At 36.6% G+C, this 25,543-nt stretch overlaps 1 protein-coding gene across 9 annotated transcripts in view; it reads right to left on the reverse strand.

The window, feature by feature from the left end:
- Window positions 1-391: 391 nt before the first annotated feature.
- Window positions 392-25,543, reverse strand: part of LOC112572862 (serine/threonine-protein kinase WNK1-like) — a 34,084-nt gene continuing 8,932 nt past the window's right edge. For 2 of the 9 annotated variants that reach the window (XM_025252788.1, XM_025252797.1), the window contains 11 exons: window positions 25,027-25,203; window positions 24,259-24,457; window positions 23,913-23,974; window positions 22,060-22,107; window positions 18,559-18,681; window positions 15,501-15,727; window positions 14,776-14,986; window positions 13,874-14,062; window positions 10,416-12,887; window positions 10,149-10,228; window positions 392-9,271 (listed from right to left, as the gene is read on the reverse strand). In XM_025252788.1, the coding sequence (XP_025108573.1) occupies window positions 8,119-9,271; window positions 10,149-10,228; window positions 10,416-12,887; window positions 13,874-14,062; window positions 14,776-14,986; window positions 15,501-15,727; window positions 18,559-18,681; window positions 22,060-22,107; window positions 23,913-23,974; window positions 24,259-24,457; window positions 25,027-25,203 (4,941 nt within the window). In that variant the 3' untranslated portion in view covers window positions 392-8,118. The remainder of the gene's footprint in view (window positions 9,272-10,148; window positions 10,229-10,415; window positions 12,888-13,873; window positions 14,063-14,775; window positions 14,987-15,500; window positions 15,728-18,558; window positions 18,682-22,059; window positions 22,108-23,912; window positions 23,975-24,258; window positions 24,458-25,026; window positions 25,204-25,543) is intronic. The other 7 variants (XM_025252791.1, XM_025252793.1, XM_025252792.1 and 4 more) reach the window with 7 other exon arrangements.

Here is a 25,543-nt window from a genome sequence, read left to right on the forward strand (position 1 = left end):
TATGTACCCATCTGCTGTGGGCTGATGAAGTTTTTCTTTGCTGGCTTAGGTGCAAGCCTTCAACCCCCTAGGCCCCTGTGTAGGCACACATTTTATTAAAATATGCCCAATGTATTGCTACTGCAGATGTCTGTTTTGGTTGCAAGGATGTGTGGCCAAGTGGTGCAGACGCATTGGTTCATTTAAGAGATTTACTGAATGGTAGCAAGTTGGAAAAGTGGGTTTTTTTTCCTCCCATCCCTAATGCTAGATGGGAAATATAGGGGAGGTATAGTTGGTACATCACAGATTTATGATGCTGTGACAAATCCTGACTATTACTGTTACTGCTGCAAAACTTAGCTGCATTCACTATGCACATATAGGCACACACAGAGAGAAAGATGACTCGCATAATGCAAAAGCTTTTATTTTGCATTGAGCATATTTCAAAAATATAGCATCATTAACACAAATCAATTTTGTCATTCCCTATTTATCACAATATTAAGTATTTTTATCTTATTGAAATATTGCAATCTAACTGGCAAATCTGCTGGGGAAATTTGTGTTGTGTATGCACGCATGCAGTGCACTCTCAAGTTTCATTACAAAATGTGGTGTACAAGGAACTATTATGAAGTTATGCTGTTTCTTACTGTATCACACATATCATCAATGTACAACCCTCGAAGTCACCAGCTGCAATTTCTCCAAACTGCATTAATCTCGAAAGGTACTGATGGCTGACACCTTCATGGACTTGATCAGCCAAGGGTTCTGTCTTTATATGTCTGGTTATTTTAATGTTCACCGACACTTCCCAGGATGTACAAAGAGGGAGAAAATGGTGCATTTCTTTCCATAACATCTTTAGTTCAATACCTTTAAGTCTTACAAATTGTTTAAATCAACCTTAAAATATTGGAAAGGTTGGTTACAGACACTGCAAGCACCTAGTGCCCATTTTAACCCTGAACTGGTTTAACAGCCACTGTAAACATTTTTGCACCAGTTTTTGCTTTTGACCTAGAGGGTTAATTTCAAAAGAACATAGAGAAATAAACCAATCTTTTTTATCAGTTTGCACTTAAACCTTTCAATTTTTCAATGTCACTTAACAAAACCAGACCATTCAGTACTAGATAAACTGCCATAAGAAATATCAGAATTAAATAAAGTGTGCTAAATACAGAAGAACAAGTTAAGTTCCTATAAGTGTGAATATGAGACAATACATTCTGCAATAAGTAGTGAAATTTGTGGTATTAAAGATGCACCTGCAAGCTTAAATGTTTTCAGCCTACAGAGTATTGCTTAATATCAGTGTCATTAATACATTATCTTGTAGCCACTTGCAACATATGGGTCATGCATATCAAGCCATGAAAAATATAACATGAATTGTTACAAGCTTCAGTTTCACTCAGTCCAAAAGTCTTAACATTTTTGCAGCACATGCATCAAAGACATGAAGTACATACCACATGATGCCAAAATGGAAGCGAGTGGGAAAACAATGTACACATTGTCTAATCTGGTTCAACAAAACACTGAAAAACATAAAGCGTCTAATGACGAAAAATGCACATTTTTTATTTTCAACGGGGGTGGGGTGGGGGGATCAAGAACTCACAGAGTCCAATGAAGAAGCTATAATCTACTACAATGCCCAAGGTGTACATCAGTCATTTGCCGATGGCATTATTGTTCTGTCAACAGAATGATCACTGCTACAAACTCTCAACAATCATAGATTCCCTTCAGTCTGGTAAATTATATGCAGTCTCTCCATCATGATGTTTCAGTATGCACCCAGTAAAAAATATCAAAATTCAGGCCACTTAGGAAAAGTCTCCTATTGCTACTAGTTCTGAATCTCATTTCTAAAAAGTACAACTTTCAACATTACTTGAAATTTCCATTTCCATACAAATCTCACTACCTGCCAAAAGAAAAAAACCAAAAACTAAACTGAAGCATTCTGAAGAGAAATGAGGTCTCCACTGGAACTCTAAGTTCAAGACAAATGATGATGTGGATGGTTAGTTTCTGAGTGACTTTAATCCTGGAAACTGCTGTACCTTAACAGTTCATGCTGCACACACAAATCATTATTTCAGTCATCATGCCAGATACTGCATTCACTCCTACTACATCACATAATTGGAATAGTTTTTGGCTTTTCATGGAATTCATCATTAATGCATTTTTCTGGAACAAGGCTTAAAGCAGGTCTTCCTGACCGTTGCTACAGAAATGATTTGGCTGTCTGCTATGTAATCACAACTGATGCTTTTCATGGCAAGATGTGCACACATGAGAAGGTTAGCACTCACTAAAAAGCATTCAAATAAAGATCCGAAACTCTGTGGCAAAAAAAAAAAACAAACAAAAAATAAAATAATCAACTGATGCTGCCTCTTACTACATGCCTTAAAAGCAGTAACTGAAAATTTAGCACTAAGCTATGCTAGCTTTGTTCAGTGGACTGATCAGCAGAAACACAAACTTGCTTTTGTGTAGTTTCATCATCTTTAAATTGCCTAATAAACACACATAAATTATGGTGGGTTTTTAAAAAATCATTTAAGGCATGTTTTGTTCTTAAGCAATCTTATTACTGTCAATGATTGCACACACTAACAATATCTACAGCTAACCTGCTGCTGTATAGAACCCATCCTAAATGAGACTTTTGAAGTATACATTTTTTTTTTTTTTAATGAACAAAGCTTACGGGAAAAAGCTCTTGTTTGTGTAACACTCTGTCTGCCCAAGAAGCACCAACAGTCAAAAAGTTGTTCTAACATGTTAATGCACCTAATAACTGCTTTCAGTCCATAAGAAACAAATGCAGATGTAATAAATGTGGCACAATTTCTATTCAGATACAAAACCATTTCTGGTGGTGGGGTGAAGGGAAAAGTGGATTACATACACACCATTATGATAAATAGCACTGTATTCAACATCTATTTACATAATTATTTACAACAATAGCTACAGTGGGCTACTTCTGCATCACCAGTTTAAGTGAATGGTGACTTAACAGACCAGACATTGCACCAAGAACCTATTTCACATATACATGCCACAATTTTCAACTCTTTGAACCCATTTAACATGCATACGTTGTAGTTTCGATCACATAAATGACATGCTTTCAGTGGAGTTTGTGCAGTTATTAAGCCTACCAACATTTACAGTTTTCGGCCATCTTGCAACTTTTTTATTTACCCTATTTACATTGTACACAATTTCAAAGACCATACTTAAGTCATATAAATAGGAAAACCTAAATAGGCTTACCAGACTGCCACACACCTGCATCTCCTCCCCAAAGCTGAAAATGTCCTAAAATAGTCCTGGCAGCATGCAGAGATATTCAGATAAAAATGAGTGTGTGTGTATCTATAAAAAGAGAGAGAGAGTTTGCATCTGCTTTTGCCACTAAGAAAAAGGGATTTTATTCAATAAGCACACGTTTAAAGATGCTAGTGGATATTCTTTATGAATGTGGATAAGAGTTAGTAGCACATTAATCGCATGGACAAATAGCAAGTATGTTTGATAAGCACATAATACAGAGTTTATGTTTTACAGTTAAATGCAACAAAATAAATGTCGTGTTCACAGAATATGTAATCACAATATTGATGCATTTTTTACTGAGTCTTACTTAAAATCCCCAGCATTTACAGTTTTTGAGCAAAGATCATGTTCTGGAAGGACTCAATTCAGCTACAGTTTTCTTAGCTAAACAAAGAACTTTGTTTTCATTTGGTTTAAAAAATTGTCTACCAAAAAAAATCTTAGACTAAAAGCCTTAGCACAATCATTAAAGAAAGTGTTTTACAGAGAACATTCACACAGTCACAGATTTTCTCCTCATTCTACATCTACTTCTCCAAGCAAAAATCTATATTTTGAGAACTAGCTAGAAAAAATGTAACACTTTAACAGGGCAATCACATTAAATAATAATACTAAGCCAATATAACTCAACACATCAGTAGCACCAATTACAATAAACATTCACTGTTTTAAACATTTTTTCATTTCAGGCTGTGAAACGGCGGGCTTGAATTAAGCAAGTCACGATATGGTTTTTTTTTATTGCATGCGTTAAAGGTCAGGCTGCACATGCTTATTTCACTCTTCATTACACATGGCAGCAAGCTAAATGACCATGGAGGAGAGAAAACAGTTATTACTGCTACCGTTAAATGCATTGCCAACACAGACACACTGGCTCTATCAAGCTAGTGACTTTTGGAAATTCTTTGTCACGTATGTAGTGAACAAGCATCTGAAAGATAATTGTGTACTCTGAAACATTTTTCAATACCAGCTTTGAGTGATTCCCATTACATTTTGCCTTGGTCATATCTTACACAGTTAATGACTTTAAATATGTTACATTCTTCATTTATACCCCAGACTTACGAAAAAACATCTTAGCCACCGCCAGTGCTTCCTAAAAAAATTTTTTAGAAAAAGATCTTGATCTTAAAATTTATCCTCAAAAGCTGAGACAGCAACAAAAGAAATCTTGGTGACAGATTTTGCAATACTTTTCAGGGCTTCTGCTAAGGACTAAATTCTTAAGGGTCCCAGGGACCCTTTCTTAAGATTTTTAAGGGGTCCCTGTTCTTCGCACAAATTTGAATGGGACCCCATTGACGAAAATTGAAGGGGTCCTCCGAACGTTTTAATGCGTACTGTACGCAATTTTTTGCGTAAGCAGAAGCCCTGCTTTTTCCCAAAAGTGAATTAAGTGAGCTAAAAATGGAAAGCTAAAAAAAAATAAATAAATAAAATAAGAAAATAACAAGGCCATGGATAACTAGTCATATTCATGCCAGAACCTGTGAAAAGTCTGCTTGATCAAATTACAACAAAATATGAAATAACAGAAGGAAATGTTCAACTTATCACATATACAGTGTACATAAATGCCACATCTAATACAAGACAATTTCATGACTGTACAGGTATATGCAAGTTAGCAGTTTTACAAAATTCTAGAAAAAGCAACCACATTATTTGCAATGTTACTAAAACTTAATTAAAAAACATGTATATGTTCCTAGTCATTAACTTTGGCAGTTTATCTGATACAGATTCACAATTGACATTCTTGTTCAGAAAAAAGGGGGAAGACTATTATTATGACTATGCTGTTACCACTTATACGTAAAAAAAAAATTCTACTAGTTTAATCACTAAGAATGAAATTTAAAAAAATTTGAAGCTTTACAGCCTGTTTGTAAGCTGAATGAAATAAATGTAACAAAGGTACAAAGAACATGATTAATGATCACACGCCAAGTACAAACAGTCTGACACTAAAATATTATTTACTGCTGCAACACAATCCAATGTCAACTCGGTGATCCTTGGCTTACTTACATATACATTAGCTTGACATCTGCACAAGTTAACTCCCATCTTTACTTCACATATACCTGATATTGCTGCTTACACTCATTTATCAGATGCACAGGTATACTTAGCTTCAACGATCATGGCCATGGCCTTTAGTTATACATATTAGAGACAGAAAGAAAAAGAAAAAGCAAGCTATGTCAAGTATAACTGGAAATTTCCCCCCAAAAAACTCAAGTCATTTGCATTTTGTTAAATGAGATAAAAAAAATCTGATTGTCTTTCACTGTGAAACACGTTTCAAATGGAATGAAATATTCGCAAAATGGCAATACATAGGGGTGAAGGAAGAACCCTGTGGCACCATAAAGGAATGAGACACCAATACAATGGCTTTTATTTTGTCAACAATATTAGGCTGGCAAGCCCCCTCCCCTCCACACACACTTTTATATGTAACAATCCTATACATTTTCAAAAGATGTGAGGAAAATTTTTGTGTGACAATGTTTGTCATGCTGATGTTATACTTGAGAACAAAAATCAGAGCAAAACCAAAAGGCATATTTTTTAAAAGTGATTTTAGCCAAATGCTTGCATGGACATGAGTAGCAAAGTAGTTCTTGTACTTCACACCATTTTCTAAACCTTCAGTGCAACAGCACCAACACAAAAGCCTGCTACACAATAGCTGGTTTCAATTTTGGAGACAATCCCTAAGTTAACTGAGTAGTTACCATTCTGCTGTATTACAGCTTGTGAAAATCTTGATACAGAAATTGCTGGCATACAAAAATGCCTTCCACATTTACTTTTCACTAATCTATAAAGGCAACTAGATACTTAAAAACCTTATGGTGAATTTCCATTATGATGCATATGTAATTTTATTTTAATGATAAATCTATAAGCATTCCTAAGCAGCGAGACTGATGCCCATTTACTCAAATATACCAACCCCATGATGGTTACAACTTATATAATGATATGCTCCCCATTCTTCGCTTTTGCATATTTATTTCTGACCCAGGCTGCACAAGGATCAACTTTAAAGAACTATCCTCAACACACTATGGTTTTAACCTACTAACATGAATGCTAAATGTAATTGCTGTAAAAAAAATTAAATAAAAACCTGGCTTTGCTTTTATGTTGCTATTTTTTTCAGCAGCATACTATCAATTTTGGTGTCTTTTTAGTTTCTGAATTTTTTTTCTTTTTTGGAGGGGTGGGGGTGGGTCATGGTAACAGCACTACTAAATCAGAAGAGAGTGACATGAAGTGATACTAGTGTAGCATTACCTACAAACCCAACTTTAACAATGTGAAGTAATAATAAAAATAAGGTATTTATATAACACCCTTTTTTGCTACAGCAATTTATGATGCACACATTAAAAAAAAAAAACCATGAACACATGTGCACACACACCTACTACACACAGACATACATTATAGAAGGAGAAAAATATAAGGTTTAAGAGACATTTTGAAGGAAGAGAGAGAGAGAGCAGGTTTTCTGCTAATATAGAGTGGCAGTTTGTTTATTTCAGGTAAAAGGACCAGAGGCAGAAAAGGTCAGCCAGCCAAACTATAAGAAGTCTGGTCTCCTTACACAATTTTCCCTATCTTGACTATGTTGCATTACTCATGTCCATCAAGCGTTACTGCTTAATACATTTTTACCTTTTTGGTATTTTGCTTCTTGATTTATTTCTGTAAGAGCAATCTGTCACAGCAGCAACAAAATTATCTCTGACATTAAAGACATTAAGCAGTTAAATCAGAAAAGTTACTACTTATTAAAAAGAAGGCAGTGAGCAGTTGATGTTAAGTAGACACTGCTAAACATTGATCAAAAGTACATTTCACTGAACCTCTTGCATCTTTAAACTCTAGGGAAAGACAAAAACTATTTGGTGTCAGTGAGGTTAACCTTTGTACTTTATACTGTATAAGAACCCATCCTACTAACCAACAAGTCTCAAATCATTCTTTACAAACACGTTGAAAGGTAACTGGAATGGGATTAGATTGTTTTTATTCATCTTAGAAAAAAAAGTGATCATACAGAAGTACCATTTCTTGATTTGATACACTGTGTATATGCTTCATTGCAAATGAGCATTAACGAAAGAGTTAGAAAAAAACAAAACCATTCTGGACCCATCAAGTAAAAGTACTATCACTGACATGGGCTTGCAATCCATGTTAAAGCAGAATACACTTTTCAGCCTCTTTAGCCACATCAGCCATGCCTAGTGCAATCTTGACTGCACAGCGTTCAATAAAGGTCTGCAAAAATTAATACTGGGATCAATGTGCAAGGTAAAATTATGACTATCAAAATCAGTCATTCCTGTTCAATATTTTCCCTACCACAAGCCATGCTTATTAGCACAAGATTTTAAACAAGGACCACACAAAGCACTTAATCACTGAACTAAATCGTGAGGGAAAGACAAGATGATAACCTAGATCATAGAAGTACAGAAATATTTTAAGCAGAACAAAGGCAATGCTGGTCAAAAGACACTAAGGAATGCAATTCAATTAACAATGAATTGCAAGTTTCCTGTCTCGACACAGGCCAGGACAACAATTTATTTGAGACCTCCCTTAAACATGTTCAAGGACAGGGGAACACAAGCTGAGAGACCACAGCAAATTATCTGTCCCCCCAAAATTACAGAAAACAATCCTGATTTTCCCCTGACAAGATGAAAGACAACTGGAAAGTACTCTAAATTAAACTGTCTTGCCTGGCTGGTTGATGACAGCTGGCTCAGCATTCAGACTTTGACAGGAGGTGGTTGAAGTGTTGCCTGCAACATTCTGTGCCACTCTCCCAGCAGCAGCTGCATCTCCATGTGGTGCTACCAAATCTGGTACTGTATTAGTTAATGCATGTTGTACTCCACCTACGGGCTGTTGTTTCCCCACTGTCCCACCACCTTGCCACTCCAACTGGCTGGGACTGAGATCCCAATGACTGTGACGTAGCTTTTGAAACTTGTGCCATTGATGGCTGGGGTGGAACCTGTGATGAACAGCATGTACAGATGGTTGCAGTGGAAGCTGAGAAGTTGCCTGTGACTGTATTTGCTGGGGGGGTACAGTGGGAATGGAGTGACCATGACCAGGGGTCTGGGGGATCACAAATGCATTGCTAGGGAGCAGAGGAAAGGGCAACTGGTGGCCATGACTCCCTGTGCCAGGGAAGTTAGGGTAGAGTCCATGAAAGCCATATAAATAAGGAGGAAATGCATGAGAACCCAAAACTGCATTAAGCTGGCTTATTGGCTGGTGGGTATGTGTAGATAGATGAGGTTGGGAATGAACCTGGTGGATGCCTGTCCCCCCAGCTGCACTCTGAAACTGCTGGTGTTGACGAACCACATCTGGAATAGAGGACTGAGAGCCTGTGAGATCAACACTGGATTTACGACTGCTAGCATTGGAGCCCATCTCTCCAGCATGCTCATGGATATCTGAAGACAAATCCCATCCTGGAATACTGCGGTCTAATTTCAACTCAATTAATGATTTCTTCTGCTCAGCTTTGGGGTGAGATTGAAGCTGGCGGGAGAGGTCAGTATATTTAAGCATTTCTTCTGGGAACAGTTTCCGTGGCTTTTCTGCTGCCTGGTTGATGACCTGCTCTGTTGATTCATGGGTGGTCTTTGGAGAACCAGGAAGATTGTCCACCTGCTGGTTTGGACCAGTGGCAGAGGGCAATGGGAAAGAAGACAGAGTATCCATATGAAGACCAAAATAGGGTGAAGCAACTGGGGTAGTACTAGGCATGATCAGGTTGGACATGTTAAGTCCTCTCTTTTGTAAAAAGGCATCTGCCTCCATCTGATGACGCCGCCTCAATTCATCACTCTCCCGCTGGTGCCTATAAGTTAAAGCAAAAGTAAAACAGTTTAAGATAAAGAAAACTATGATACCCTCAACTGTACAGTGATGCATTTTAAGTGTACACATATAGCCTTCACCTCCATAAAAATGTACTATGGAATCTATGTGGCAATAATTTTTAAAAAAAGAAGATATGTCTCTGGAAAGGAAACATGTAGACTCAATGCTTAATTTTTCTACCTCTAAAGCAGAATGAAATGTGGACATAGGGGATGCTAAAAAAGTTTCCCTTTAAGATAAGCTTCAGTGGCATGCAAGATAACTCTTATATAAGAATAAATTTCCTGAAAAGAATCCCTCTCATGCAAACAATTAAGTGGGCAATACTAGGTGATTGAGGCAGAGTCTTTTGACTGTCCCAGTATGTAAATATCAATAAGGTATATCCAGACTAGTAAACTAAAAGTTAATGTGAATGTAACCATTGAAAATGATCAATCCCATACAATAAATTTCAAAATGAATTGACATTATAATTGTGACACACAGTACAAATTTGTTCACTTCAGTTAGTGCTACTTTCATAAATAATAAAATTACAATCAAAGTTAGGAAGAACTTCGACCTACAAAAGTTCGACTGTATAAGAATGTAACTGAAAGCAAATTTTTGTGAATAATAACACAAGTAGTGATTTTGATGCACAAGTTTCATATGCTGACTCTCCTTTCTACAGAGCCTTTGTCATCAATGTATGATAATAGGTCAAAAGGCTGAGACGTATAATATACAAGTCTATTTGCACGTTATTTTTTCTTACTTTATTACCAATGTATCATTAAAAAAACCCAAATACTAGAATTGAAATATTCATGAAAAATCCTTCTACCGTTATATAGAAGACAGGTTCTTACTTGTTTATCATATCGCGGTATTCCGGATCCTCTTCCAAGATGTAGGGTTTTTTATGATCTTCTTTGTCGTCATCACCATCCTGAACAAATAATAAATAGCAATCTACAATGAAAGACATAACCATTTTCTTTCTTTTGCTATATGCAGATGCCAACTAATTACAATCAACGCTGCAAGGTGAAAAAATTTTTTTAGTTATGACAATTTTTCAGGATAAAAACATCCTGCCTGAAAATAAAATCTGGAGATCCAATAGCAATACTCACCAGACTTTCAACACAATGACTCCTCCGAAAAGGAGGTCGATCTCTCTGTAGAGCAGGAGATGTTTGAGTAGCCATGTCAAAAGAATCAACTGATGGCGACTCACAACGCCGAATCAGATTGCTCTGCGTTGAAACAGTAACCCTGCTAGGCCAAAGTGGGTTAAGAAAAGCCCCTTCACCAGATGCATGCAATGCTTCACCAGCACATGGCCTATCAGGTACATGGGGAGGCAAATGACCAAAAGAAGCAGAGCGCCTCTTCAAGACACCACTATCATCCCCCGACCCAGGTACTCTAAGAGAACTAGCTCTGTTTAAGCGATGAATACTTAAGATAGAATCAACATCAGGGGTGATGGGTCTGCCACTAGCATCTTGAAACCTAAGCAAGAAAGAGCAATGACTGCCATTACTTACACTTGGCTGCTTAGTAGGCAAGCTTTGGGTCTGCTGACACCCTTCCTCCTTGTTAGTAGTAGCAGTGGGGAATAATGCAGCATGAGGGAGGCAAGAATTAGAAGCTACACTAGTAACACCAACACCTTCCTCCTCAGCATTTTGGGCTTTCTCTTGGCTGCAGCTTCCACAAGAGGAATCTGACGCTTCTGTCTTGCTATCTGTCACGGTTGTCACTTTGAAACGCCCCTTGACCTTAGGTAATGTATTTTCAGAAGTAATGCTACCTTCAGAAGAGGTGTAACCATCTCCTAGTGCACTTCCTTCTTGGTTCTTACTCTCTGCAACATCTGAGGCAGTTAAAGGATCATTGCGCACAGCCTCTACTAAAAATCGGGCCCGGACCACATGCTGGCCCTGATGCAACAATGGCTCAGATTTGCTCTCTGTAGGTCCACCACGCAGAAAGTTATGCTCCGATGCCGCAGATTCATAACTGGCCCTTAAAGAGGTATCTGTGTCCGACTGACGATAGTGCTCAAGAGGATCGGCCAGCATCTCTCCCTGTGATATGCCTGCACCAGGTGCCATAGCAGACAAAGGAGGAACCATGTCTTTCCTGTTGCCATGTATGGTCTTGATAAGGGCTTGCTCTAAGTGAACCAAGTTTGCCAATTCTTGTTTGTTTCTGCTTCCTGGCACTCCTCCATAATCTATCCCTTCCTGGACTGTTTCATCTCGGATTACTCTACGAGGGTTTGTTGGTGAACGTGGAGGTGAAACAACTCGCAGCGGTGAAAAGCAGGTTTCAGCTGTTGCTTGGTTTGATGATGTCTGGCTAACAGGGTTTGACTGTTGCATGCCTGGACCATGAGGTATGTGTCCTGCAAAAGTCTGACCAGGCCGTAGTGATTGACTTGTTTGAGGGATGTAGTGTTGTCCAGTCTGCATGATGTGTTGATGCTGGTTCAAGATCTGTTGATAGAGAAGGCACATCTGCCACAGTTGCTGCATGCTCTGTAACTGGTGGTTTGGGAAGTACTGGGGATAATTGTAACTGGACAGGTGTGGAAAATGAGGAGTTACATGCGGCACAGATGCTAGGTATTGATGTGGAATCTGACTTATGTTGGGTAGATGAGGTTGTGTGTGTGCATGGACACCATCAGGGTTTTTTATGAGGCCATCTGCTCCACTTGACTGATGGGTGGAAGAGGCTGCAACAGGGACTGATTGCTGAGTATGGGCAACTTGACCCAGTGGTGCAGTCTGTTGAGGCGGTAAACCTGGCTGTAGGACTGGCTGCTGAGGCTGTGACATGGCCTGAGTCTGTTGCAAGGAATAATGTTGCTGGGGCTGGGTTTGTGAAATAGCAGCTGAGCCAACAGGTACTTGAGAAATCCCTGAGACACCTGTCACTGGCTGGACACCTGGAGTTGCTGGTATGGGCTGAATGCTAGGTGTTGCCGGCACTGGTTGGATGCCTGGAGTTGTCAACACCTGCTGAGCACCTGAAGCTCCTGCCACTTGCTGGGTACCAGAAGTTGTTGGCACCTGCTGAGACCCTGGGACCAATGGACGTGCATGAACTATAGGCTGCACACTGACTTGACTCTGTGAGATTGCTGAAGTACTTGCCACCTGCTCTGAGTGACCAGCAGTAGATGTAACAGTTACACTTCCTTCCCCTATAGAATTTTGTGCACCTAAGGTAGAGGGCTTTTGAGCAGTGTGAATTCGGCTCAGCTTGTCCTGAAGGTCGCTGATATTTATGGGGACAGATGGCCTTGTAGTACTTTTAAATGAGCGCTGCTGATCTTCTGATTCCAAGCCAAAAATAGCCGAGGACCCTGGCAGGGGTTGATTGTCAGGTGAGGTGGTAGTCTCCTCTTCTTCATCCTCAGCAATACGGGTCTCCGACAGCTGACGGTCATCTACTTTGTTAACTACAAAACGTTTGCTCTTGCTGACAATTATCTTGGAACTACCAGGATCAAGTCCATCTCCTTCTGCTTTTTGGTCCTTGTCATTCTTGCTTTTGGAGGAAGATTCTTCAGTCACTGGCTCATCCAGTCTCTGCAATCCAATCATATTACATGATTATATGTTAACTGCTACTTGAGGTATTGCAAATTTGTACTTCCCTTCACGTTTCATAAAACAACTTAAGTCAGCAAAGTCCTCAGTAATAATATACTGCTGAAAACCACACTAAAACTGTTCTGCTCAGTTCTTAACTCTCATTATACCCTCATTGCTATTGCAAAACCTTTCCATCAAAAGTTATTTTATTTGTTTTAGGAGTACTTAAAAATTATTGAATTCTTGTAACTGTTTCTACAATTTTTTTTTTACAAAGTGTAAAACAAAGAGGAAGAGTTGTGTGTGACAGGGTGTTTCTTTGCTTCTAGTGACACTTTTTAGGGTGAAGTGTGATAGTGCTCATCCTTGTGTTTTTGTCTACTGTGTGCCTGTATCCATGCACAACAATCTGAACCTGGCTGGTGATGGGAAATGACACTTAATAAATATGATTATTACCAAATTTTTTAAAAGTTTGCTAGAATGTACCATAATCTCATCTGCATCAGAGAAAGCTGATACATTCAGCCATATTGCAATGACAGAAAGTGGCTGCTGCCTAAAATATAGGCTAATCTGATTGCAACACTAACCAGAAATTGTAGTTTAAAAAAATATTGTAGCTTGGAAAACGTGGAAATAGCTTCGAGACTATAGCTTAGCTTGGCTCTTCCATTCATGTGATGATGTAGCAATTACAATGGTATAAAACATATCAGGCTTAAAAAGATCAAAATGCACATAACCAAGGCTCAGACATGAGCTGTTTTTGGTATCAGTGTTAAGCTTGGAGAGAAAAATCTGTAAGGGTACACGTGAAAAATGATTTTATTCAATATCAAAACACACTGTGAAGATGTTTCAATCTATGTCAAACTTTGCAAATCTGGTATTATGTAAAATTTAACCACAACACCCCACAACCACTATTTTCTCAAACCGGACACCACCTCAAAGAACACCAAAATTTTAGGGCAAACCTTTTCATGTTCCACACCACCAGTGACTTTTGTTTTATGTATGGTGCGTGAACTGCCAGAAGTGCTGCTAATGAAGCAGAAGCACCATCCTACAGCCTCTGTGCTGTTCTCAGAAACCTCAGTGACAACTGCATGAAGCAGCTCCACCACCGATGTCACCTGAGTTTCATGTAGTAAGTCTTCGGCCATCTGAAAATTTTAAGGAAAAGAGTTTTGAAAAAAGAGCACAGAAATTCCCTCATGGTAACATGAGAAAATGGGAGTTTGCACACAATCTTATGGAAGTAAACTTACAAACTCTTAAATTTTCCGTAGACATCGTAATCTGCATCACAAAACACACCCATTTGCATCACAAAAAAACACACAAAGCTTGCCTATGCTTAAACTTAACAAGAGTGAAAAACAGCATTCGACTGGAGCAGAGCCACCACTGGTATGAAAAAGATGTTAGTTGCATCTAATAACTTCCTGAAGCATATAATTCATTTAATTTATTCAAGAAATGACAGATAAAGCATGCTTAAGATGCCTGGCACTCTTCTGGTTTTGTAATAATTTTTTGATACAGACCTTTTACCTGGAAAAATAATTTAAGCTGAAGATTAAATACCAACATTCACTACATTTATTGGGAGAATGGGGGTAAAAAAGGAGAGAAGGAATTTTCTAAATACTGCCAAAATGGGTCTGGCTATAGATGCTTTTTTTGGTTTACAGGGATAAAATCTGTTCCATTTCCATACATCAGACAAATGATACGACAAAGGAATTATGTACAATACATTTAGTGATGTTTACACAAAAGTATAACTGTAAATTAAAATCTTGCACATAAAAACATGTCATGGATAAATGATGTTGCTACAAAAGGTGGTTCTTTATCTGCCTGATTGCCTTACCAAGTTCTCTGCTATTTCTTCAGGCTCATCATTCTGTATAGCAAACTTGAAGGTGATTGTGTTTCTGTTGGAAAGCTCAAGACGACACTCTACTTCTTGCTCCACCTCCTGATAGTTCAGAACCGTTACTCTTGGGGATCTGTCCACAGTTTTCCTACGTTTCACTTTAGTTTTCTTCCTTTTATCCGTGGTGATGGTCATTTCAGTTTCACTGTCATGAAATCAGACCACATTTTTGCTTTTAAGGATGTTAATGACAAATATGACGCAAATCAAATGTCACACGGCATAATCAATGACCATCTTAAACATCATATATAGCACATATTCAACTTTTATAATACAGTGGAACCTCGGTTAGCGAACGCCTCGGATAGCGAATATTTCGGATAACGAACAAAAATTTTTTTTAAACTTTGTCTCGTATAGCGAACAAAATTTTGGATAACGAGCAGCCACGTAATAAGATAATCCTCAATCATGGCTCCAAATAAAAGTCTGTAGAGAAGTCTTTCCCTAGCAGTGCGATAGGCAATAGCAGCCTAAACATGTTCAATGATTATATAAAATTCTGCTTTTATTTGCTTAAAACAAAAACCTATACAGGTGAAATAAAACTTTTCCAGCTTTTTCTTGTAAGAAGGAAATAAGTTAGCAAAGCCTAAATGTTCTCATTAGCATTACTGCAAGCTGCTGTTCTAGAGTTAGTGAGACTGCAAACCTACCTTTCCCGGTTTGAAAGTGATGCCTCATCAGTAAGATATGATGCAGAATGACTGGCTACCAGTTGAGAAGTCTGAGACTGTACCAGTGATGGAGTTGAGCTGAATGGGACAGAAATTCCATCACTCGCGCTGTGTGCTACAGATTGGCTCTGGGCGGAAACCTGTTGTGAAGGCTGCTGCTGCAGTTGTTGTGCTGCTGTCAAGTCAAGATGAGTTAAATTTGAGGCCTGTTCCAACAAAAAAAGATTCCAAAAACCATGATTCATAAAGAAATAATCATGACAAAACATAGTTATGTTGTTATGCAACACCTACAATGCAAACAAAATTTTTGAAAAATAATAGCACCAAGAAGAAAGGGGTAAGGAGTAGAAACATGCAAAACAATTGTCTACAAAATGTATCCAGCACACCAAATTAAAATACACTACACATTCTACCCAAAGATAGGCTACTACAATATGTGGCCTGGTGGTGCATTTGATTAAGCAGAAGAATAAAGCATGCGCAAGGCAACACAAAAGGACATTTCTTCGTTCAGGAGAAATGGGTACCTAATTTAGCAGAGAAGTTGAGGGTTGGGGGTGTCTACCTTCCATACACCATTTACTTTAAATGTCAAACTATTTACAGATCATGACCAGTTAATCTTTTATCTGTACCTTATCTAAAAGAAAAATCATTTATATATATTTTTTTCTCTTTCTTGACTATGATATGCAGTGGTTTCATTTGACCAAGTGCAGAAGTATTTCCAAATAATATTCCAGCTATTTTGGAGAAAAAGGCTTCCACTCAGTGACATTCTCATCTGTTCACTAGAATATAGCAAAACCAGTTTCATGGTGCCACTTTTAGGGAACCAGATATCCCTTCTCTCCTACAGGGTACAATGTAATCCTATATTTCAACATTAATATTGTAATAGCACTAATGAAATGCATATATGAATCCTTGTGTGAATCATTTGTATTGAGCCTTATTCCCTCAGATTTTATTATTAGTTAAAAAGTATCTTATAATGAGCTGAAACCAAAAAACCCTTTTGTACTTGAGTTGGTCTTTATTGGTTTTTTTTATTATTATTTGAACACTATATTCTTCCTTTGCGATAACTTAGGTCATGAAACATTTTTTTACACTTTAACACTATCACCATCCAGGTCAAGTAAAATGTAACAAAATTAAGCACAGAATGCAAATTCAACTAAGCAATAATGGAGATTCCAACAAGTGTCAACAACTGACACAGAAAACTAATTTTCCATACCCTGCACACCCATTGCTTACAATAAACCAAAATAAGTTTGAACTAATGAATTTGTAAAGGTTTTCCAAAGGGCTTTCAACATTCTTTGTTTACACTATACTGAAATAACCTTTCTTTAAAAAAAAATTTTTATAAAAAGGGCAAAACTGGCAGGATTTGACTCTATGTATACTAAACAAAGTAACAAGAAAAAGCAATAAACCATGTATATGAGCAAACATGTTTACATAAATTAACATACAGCTTTATTTTAAAAAGTTTTTTTGAGGGGTAGGGTCCATATGATCTCTGCAAGGAAAGAAATGTCATGAACTCATAGGCTTTCTTTAGTTCTTACTTTACAGAAGCCAACTTCACAGTCACTAAGATTAAATAAGTCAAAGGCACTTCAAAGCATTTGGCAATAATTTTAAATGTTTATGGGACTCCATAAGATAATTAAAATTGAAAACACTTGTGAAGTTGCAAAGCTGAGGAAAAAAGTCAAAAAGCATTTATTTGAAAAACATTATCTTCACAGTATAAATGGAATATATCAAATACTTTAGCCCCAGAACTGAAACACACTTACCTTTGTATTGTAATTTTAGCTTCTCATGGTGCAAACTGAGGTTGAAATTGCAACTGACTACTGTCTTTTACAAGTTTTAAAGATTGCTACTGTACTGCTTTAAAAAAAAAATCCTAACGAATGCTATTAGAGGGAAAAATAAATTATGGCAAAATAAACTCTAAATGTTTCCGTGGTTTCCTCCCTGATCTCAAACAACTGCACAACTGCTTTCTAGCAACACGACCACGCAAAGCGTGGGGAAAAAACCCCGGCTCAAACATGAAATACAAAGTTCTTTTGCACTACATATATCTGGAATAATTATAAAACTAACAATCATTTTAATTTAAATGATATGTTAGATTCAAATTATTTCAAGCAAAATGATTTTTGCATATAAAGCCATTTAAAAACACAAATAAAATATAAATGTGGATTAGTAGACAGACATTTCTGGTGACAACTACCTCAAAAACTATTACATTTAAAAACAAACTTTAAGGAGGATGAAAAGTATTTGCTGGTGTTTTGTAGCTGTTCTTAGAAAAACCTTTATTTTTATTTAAATTCCACAAAGACCAATTGTGTAAGGGAAATAGCTGCTGCATTCAAAAGCAAAATCCTTTAAATAAAGCAACATTGTTTAAAATCCATTTCCTGCTGAAATGGGGTGGTGGGGGGAAGAGAAACTGTATAACAGGATCACCTGTAATTTCTAAATTCTCAGCTGAAATAAGACTTGAATGTATCTGTGGACTGAAGTTTGCTTTTAAAAAAAAGTAATGTCTTCCGAAAGGTGAATAGTGATTTCTTTCCCTAGAAGCAATAACCAACTTGAAACAGCCATTTTGCCCCAACATTATGTCAAACTGGTTATTTTAATAAATTTCACTTAAAACCTGCTTTTTGCTCTCTAAGCTGACTATTGTTTTGTCTTGCAAATCAGCAGTTTCCTGTGTGTACTGTTTTGAGGCAATTGAACCAGTTAAATGTGATCTTTTACTAAATTAGTTGCAAGCATTCCTGTCAAATGGCAACATAAAGCATCAAAACAAATCAAAAAAAAAAAAAAAGGAAAAAAAAATAAAAATAAATGTCTACAACAATCACAGTCATAGCAAGCTGGTGCGATTCTCTAGAAACATTAGGTGAAGCAGAAACAGATGATCTACAAATGAAATAAAAGAAGACAAAGTGCACTACAGGTCAAGTGGGAGGGCAATAATTTAACAGACCTTTGCAAGTAACCTGCTCTTAACTGGGGTGTTTGAAACAATCTGGACTGGGCCTTGTGTTTGAGCTGCAGGTTTCTGGGGTGATTTAGTCTCCTGTGTGTTCATACTGCTATACAACACCTGCTGAAATCATCCACCCATATCACTGCATCACTTATTTCTATTAATGAAAAGTCCCAAAAGAAGACTGACAAACAAAAATCTTTATCAGCATCCTAACTAGGTCAAACTAAATGCAAGTCACTTAACAATGCCCAGTAACACCTATATGTGAGGTAGGTAAAAGTCAACTCTTGCATTTTAGTCCATCTACAGATTGTTATGCAAACCCAGGCTAGTGCTTTTCACCGACACAGTAAGGACTAGCTGTTCTGGGCTCAAATCTCATCTTGGGCACACTATTCTTTCTCTGCACGTAGCACATGTACAGGGCATACTGCTTTAGCTAGATATAGCCTTAGCTGCCAGCTTGACATAAAATACCAATTCCAACAAAACTGGTAATCTATAAAAAGAAACAGTGGGCAAAGTACCACCTGTGGACATCATTGGACAAAGCTGGCTGCTAAAATGTGTACTTTTCTTTTTTCTTTCGCTTACCCTGGGTTAATTGGACTGAAATTTATCAAATACAATGTATCATTAAAAATTGGCAGTCCATAACATTATAACACAAAGTACAAAAATAACAATATGACTGACATGTGGATGGAGCCATGAGAAAGCACTGGCAGCAGATGCCATGAACATGCTGCACAGAATGACTAATCAATGTTGCAGAACGTCTGACCAATACGTTGAAGGATTCTTTCATCCTAAAAATGTCCGGTTCTTCAAATTGATAGGTAAGGACATGTCAAAATTTGCCAAAGGAATGGTAGTTGTGTTTGTATCAATGTATGTGTGTGAACAGACCAGACAATTTTGATTGTGGAGCAGATTCAATTGTAAATGTGTCATTAAGAAACAACAGAGACCATATTTTTTTTATAAAAAAAAACGCAAAATGGATAAAGGGAGGTAAAACAAGATTTTTTTTTATACCGATTATCTGTAATGACTAGTCATTTCAAGGTAACAAAGACATTCCTAGAATGAATCGGATTAACCAATATTTTTATTTTCCATTAAAACTAACATCAATATTAAAAAAGTCCAGTTTAAGAGTTTAATTTTTCAAAACAAAAAATTCAGGTTTTTCATTTGTATTAGAAACAATTCCATTACACTGTTCGTAATAAAATTGATACATAAAAGAAAATTTAAAAAACAGCTATTGCGTATTACAAAAACTCAAACTGACTCCCTCATCATTCTTTCGTGTATAATCAAGCATTATGCTTAAACTGAAAAGAATGCAGTTAATACTGATGTTTCTTAAGCAAAATGTTTCTATCTTAAATGCCTTCTGAACAGCTTGCTATTGCTTTGATGAATGAGCATTGATAATACAGGTGACTGGGAAAAATGCTGAAACATGCGTCATTCCTTAATTTTCAGTAAAGGATGTCAATGTAAAGAAATGGCTCGCTCAACATAATAGGTGAAAATATGAAAAATGTGCACACACATAGTATAAAGCAGAGGTAAATCAAAACATAGTGATATCTAAATGCTGTGACAACACCCTTTCCTGGTCAGGTCCTGCAAAACCACTACTACTACTTCAAAATAAATGTAAAGAACTAAAATCTACTTCAAAGGATTAACTTTTTACACTCTGCAAATTTTACTACAGAAGGCTGTCACCAGTGTTAAAAATCATAAATAAAATTTAGTATAATCTGACATTTCTGTCATTGTAGAGACACCAAGTCGGAGCACTGAATCGAATTGTTTGTCCATCGAAAAAAAAATTGAGTGACGCCCCTACATAGGGATAAATACTTCTTCTTCTTCCCTCTTTTTTCATTTTTTTAGGTCTTTTTTTATTACTAACATGCCGATTTCCTGCACTGTGGGCAGAAGTTTCGCGGGCCGTAGGTTGGGCATCCCTGATCTTGGTGATCCTATTTCTTACAGGCAGGATATTCACCCATATTTAATGAATATTAGAAAGTCAGAGTCTATCTACATCTCATACGGCTTGTAGATTTCTCATTTTTAAAGTTTTGATCAAGTAATTCACAGACTTTAACCAATCAGTGGTTTAAAAATAAAAACCTAGCAACTTGTATCAATACCTGTATACACACCTGTATCACAAAACTTATCAGCTCTATGTAGTTTTTATTCTTACATAGAGCAACAAAAATGGATTTAACACAAGTAGACTTTAACACATAATGTATTGGCATATCTAAACATATTATAGTCTAAATAACTTTAACAGCAGGGTAAAATCTATGTTTAAAAAAAATAATAATAATAAAAAAGCCACTAATATCAGGCATGAAAAGCTGAGTATTTTTATAACTTTGATGGACTGAAACAACCTTCAAAATGACATTACCAGAAATTATAAGACTAAAAGGTCAATGGACATAATTTACAAAGTACCTAAAATACTGCAGTGCTGTTATGCCATACAAAACAATCTGTAATAATAAAATGTCATACTTCCAGATAAAATACTTGCTTAATTGTAAAATGCAAACCATTTTGAACGAAAACTTTTGTCTCCTTTACATCAAGTACTGATCAAGTTAGTAGTAGCCTGCATCTTGCATACAAGTCTAGCACAGCTTCAAAAAAAATGCCATGAAAATGTGAATCATGCAAATGTTGCAAATTTAATTCAAAGGCTCTTCATATAGCTTTCACAAGTTCCTCAAAACCCAACTTTGCATGCATAGGCAGAGAACATAAAAGCAACAGAGATGGGAAACTGTTAATGCATCGTAACGACTGCTATTCATTTACAATATTTCACAAAAAAATGTGTTTTGCCGCACAGCATTGTATTGGAGAGAAATGACATTCTGTTTCTGCCACACCCAGAACTTGATGCTTTCCCAACATTTTTTGACATAAAATATGGAAGACTTAGGTAATGTTACTGTATTTGAATTGCATGTGTGACAGACTTGTAATACAGTGTAATTAGAATAGCACCATCTTTCATGATTATCTTTCAGTATATACCTTTGCTGTATGCTTCACTGCAAACACTTTTTAAAATGGAATAGAGATGTTTTCAATAGATTGTGGCAATGTGAGTTGCTTGCTTCAGTATGAAGAAAAAAAGTTTGGTATCCATGAGCTGGCTTTCACATGTACTCCTGATGCTGAGATTTCAGCAAGGAAGTCACACACAATTTGCATTTTAGTATGGTGGCCCCTCCGTGACAAGACAAATAGATTCAGTTTGATTTTAGCCCATAAAACAATCTGAATGTGTATCTGTTCAGTGTCTTTATAGTCTACTGCAAATCTGATGAAATTTCTTCAGCACAACTACTTCCAATCTTCATGGTTTAGTTGAAATATTCAAACTGCTTTTGACAAATTAAGTAATCACAAGCAAATAATAAGCATACAAAGCCACTCAAATCTACTCACACTTGCTTCTGATTGTGCAGACTGAGACACCACCGCAGCAGAAGCAGCCTACAAAGAACAAAGGTATCTCAAATATAGAAATCTTACTTTGATACTCATATACTGCAATAAAACATTTCTTTCTGAAGAAGCACAAAATAAAAAAAATTCTTATTTAAAGCTGCCTGTTAAACACATTTTGTCATGATTCTCTCTGAAAACGGTTGGCATATTCTGCATGTAAAACAGGGGACAACCATGATATGATAATCTTTTAATGTGAATACTGATGGACATTTCCAAGAAGTATTTTTTTTAGGTACCACAAAAAAACTAGCCATCATTTTTCTGATTAAAAAAGGCAATTACACTACATACTCCAAGCTAATTTTTTAATCAGCAATAAGTAGATAAGATTTTTTTTATCCTGATTTCAATACCACCCCCACCCACCCCCTCTATTTTAAAAATTAAGTACTAAACATTTAGAAATATTTAAAAGCACTACCAGCATCGCTCTTTTTAAAACCAACCCATTTAAATAAAAACCAAAATGGTTTTGGTATCAATGGAAAAAGCATACTGAGCTCTTTTCAGCAAAAGTACTCATTTTGTTCCACAACAATTCAGTCAATATTTTTTATAAAAGGACAGATTTTAATCAGCAGCAGCAGTACAATCTAAGGCAGATGTTTGAACTTATAAACAATTATTTTCAAACTGAATGTTATGAATAATAGAAAAAGAAAGATCCTGCAAAACTTTACATTGATCCTACTCATACAATGTAAGCCAGGGCAGCAGATAATCCTGTTTTAAATATTTTGTCACAGCAGGTCCCAATCTGTAAGACTTATTTTCTGAACAAACCTGAGTTTTCTAATTTAAAGAATTCTACATATTCTGATACCAATATTGATTTAATGTGTCCATAAATTGCGATCTCAACTTTTCACATTCAACTTCAGTACACTTTTTATAATGTCAATGCATTTTTGGCATAAAAGCTTATTCCACAGCTGACAAAATTGTCTAATTTTAGATCATTTGTGACCCTCCACAGCGAAATGAGTCTTAAGTTGGAAATTTGAGATTTGCCAAATTGCAAATTTTTAAAAAGTACAGGTTCTGAATTTTCTGTTCATACACAATTTGTTCTTCTAGTCCTAAAATTGAGTTATAAACGTTTGAAAAGTGAAAGTACGGTGGCGGCCATTTTGAGAAAAGTGGCTTCAAAGATTAGCGTTAAGATGGCCGACCAGGTTTGTTTACTCCTAAACTTTTGCAAATCTCTTGATTGGTTAATATTTGAATCGTTCTTTGAAGAAGTTGAACATATAGACTCCAGGCTTTCTGGCAAAGTATAATACGATGGGTTATGACAGGGAAACAGCATCGAAACAGCGTTTGAATTTTGTCTGAAATCAGTACAGATCGCAGTAGGGTACCTCGATTAAAACATTTTTTAAGTCAATTTCTAACTTTTATTTTAACACAACAGTGTATTTTTCTGATAGTTTAATAACCAAGGAATCTATTTTTAAAGAAAAGTCAAACTGCACAAAATTGACTCCTATCACCTTTCGGGGCCTCCAGCACAAAACTGTTCCGCGCGACTTAAGACTCATTTTGTTGTGAAGGGTCACATTTACTTTCACACATGAGGATTAACCGCAAAAGTGGAGTAATTTCTGATTTTGCCATACCCAACTTCTGCCAATGCAGGCCAAAAATACACGTGGGTAGTGTAGTTAGAAGCCACTTTTCCATTTCTTTGCCTTTGAATAAATGACCTTTGCACCATTGAAAATTCTCACAAGTCTCTTAGACATTTATGGAAACATAACCCACATTAAATGTTCACAAATCCTCACCTGCTGCTGAGAATCAACATAGAAGGTGGCTGGCGGTGAATCTGTGGATTCTGTCCCGGCTACTGAAACAAACCAACATACAGCATTAAGCACACTGCTATTATCTTTTCATCTCTCTCTTTAAAAAAGTTCAATAATTTTTCACTATATAATAAATATACGAGAAATTTTGTTACATTTCTACTATATATAAAATTTTGTTTCCTAGTTAAAAGATATCAGCCATTGCTTACGTTAAATATTAGTATTCTAAAACCTTGCTGAAGGATATAAATATGTTGTAAGCACCAAAAATGTGTTAAATTAAAAAAAAATTGATAAAATTAATTGGGTCATTATGACATACTTGTTCCATCAGTAAGTCGGACCTCTGCAGTTACACTCGCTGGCTGCTGTGACAATGGCTGAGTAGCCTGGGCAGGCAAGGTGTTTTGTACAGAAGTGGTAGTAACTGAGTTAGTCTGAAGCTGCTGCTGTGGTTGCTGAGCTTGTGCAACAAGGGTAGGACAAGTATTTGGAATCTCCAAACTTGTCTGTCCATCACTCTGTCATGAGAATAATCACCAAACATCTAAAATTAGCAGGTACAATAATCAAATGATTTTTGCAAAGAGATCAATATGCTGCAAAGGAAAGTTACCAACAAGGAGACTTGCAATGAAACACCAACATCACAAACCAGTAAATTACACATTAACAAAATCAGTTCTATATTAGATTTTCTCTTTCTCAATACAGTATTCAAGATGCTTCCTCCTTCCAATTCCCCCAATCCTAAAAGGAAGAAACTGCCACCTATGCAACCTATTTTTACACCTAGGATGTCGACTAATGCAGCTAGATCTAAACACCATAGTTAAGTTCAAACATTATGTGTTTATGGTAAAGTTAATAGCATAAAATAGTGGGAACACAAACCTGTAACAATGCAAATAACACTCCAGTGTTTGAAAGAAGAATAAAATGCATCAACGCAATGCTGTCAACTTTATTAAATAATCAAGGACCTAAATTTTTGTATTATCTTTTTACCTGAAAGCCAACAATTCAACCTTTTACCCTACAACAAAAAACCTCCAGCGTAATTCCTGCAAATAATCTGCAAAGTACTGACTTGCTGTGGTTGTAACTGCTGCTGGCTGCTAGAGTCTAGTCCTGTAGATGAGAGATTCTGCTGGCTGCCAAGCTCTCCCCACCGCCGCTCCCTCTCTTTTTTCACTTGAGCCACCTTGTCTCGTATCTGCTTGGTAGCCAGTCGGGCATCATCCTCGAACAGGTAGCCATTCTTAACCTAAGAACATCAAATAAATTTGCGGAATTTAGCGGAGTGTAACATGGAAATTTACATCTAGCTTAAAACTCTTTTCCCATAGATTTGCTAAACTTTATAAAATGTTGAGTGTACCTATACCTACACAAAGAAAGAAAGAAAAAAAAAAAAAACGATTTATGAGATCAAGCTGTTCCCCCAGTACATTTTTTATATATACAGGCTACCTATTAAATAACCTTTAACACTAAACAGTTAATAAACTACTTTTTTAAATTAATAACCTTAAGTTTATCTTGGCTTTTTCACAGAAGCCTAATGATATACAACTTTACTTACTTTTCTATTAACATATTTAATC

This window comes from Pomacea canaliculata, linkage group LG9 (genome assembly GCF_003073045.1).
Source record: "Pomacea canaliculata isolate SZHN2017 linkage group LG9, ASM307304v1, whole genome shotgun sequence".
Classification (NCBI taxonomy): Eukaryota; Metazoa; Mollusca; class Gastropoda; order Architaenioglossa; family Ampullariidae; genus Pomacea; species Pomacea canaliculata.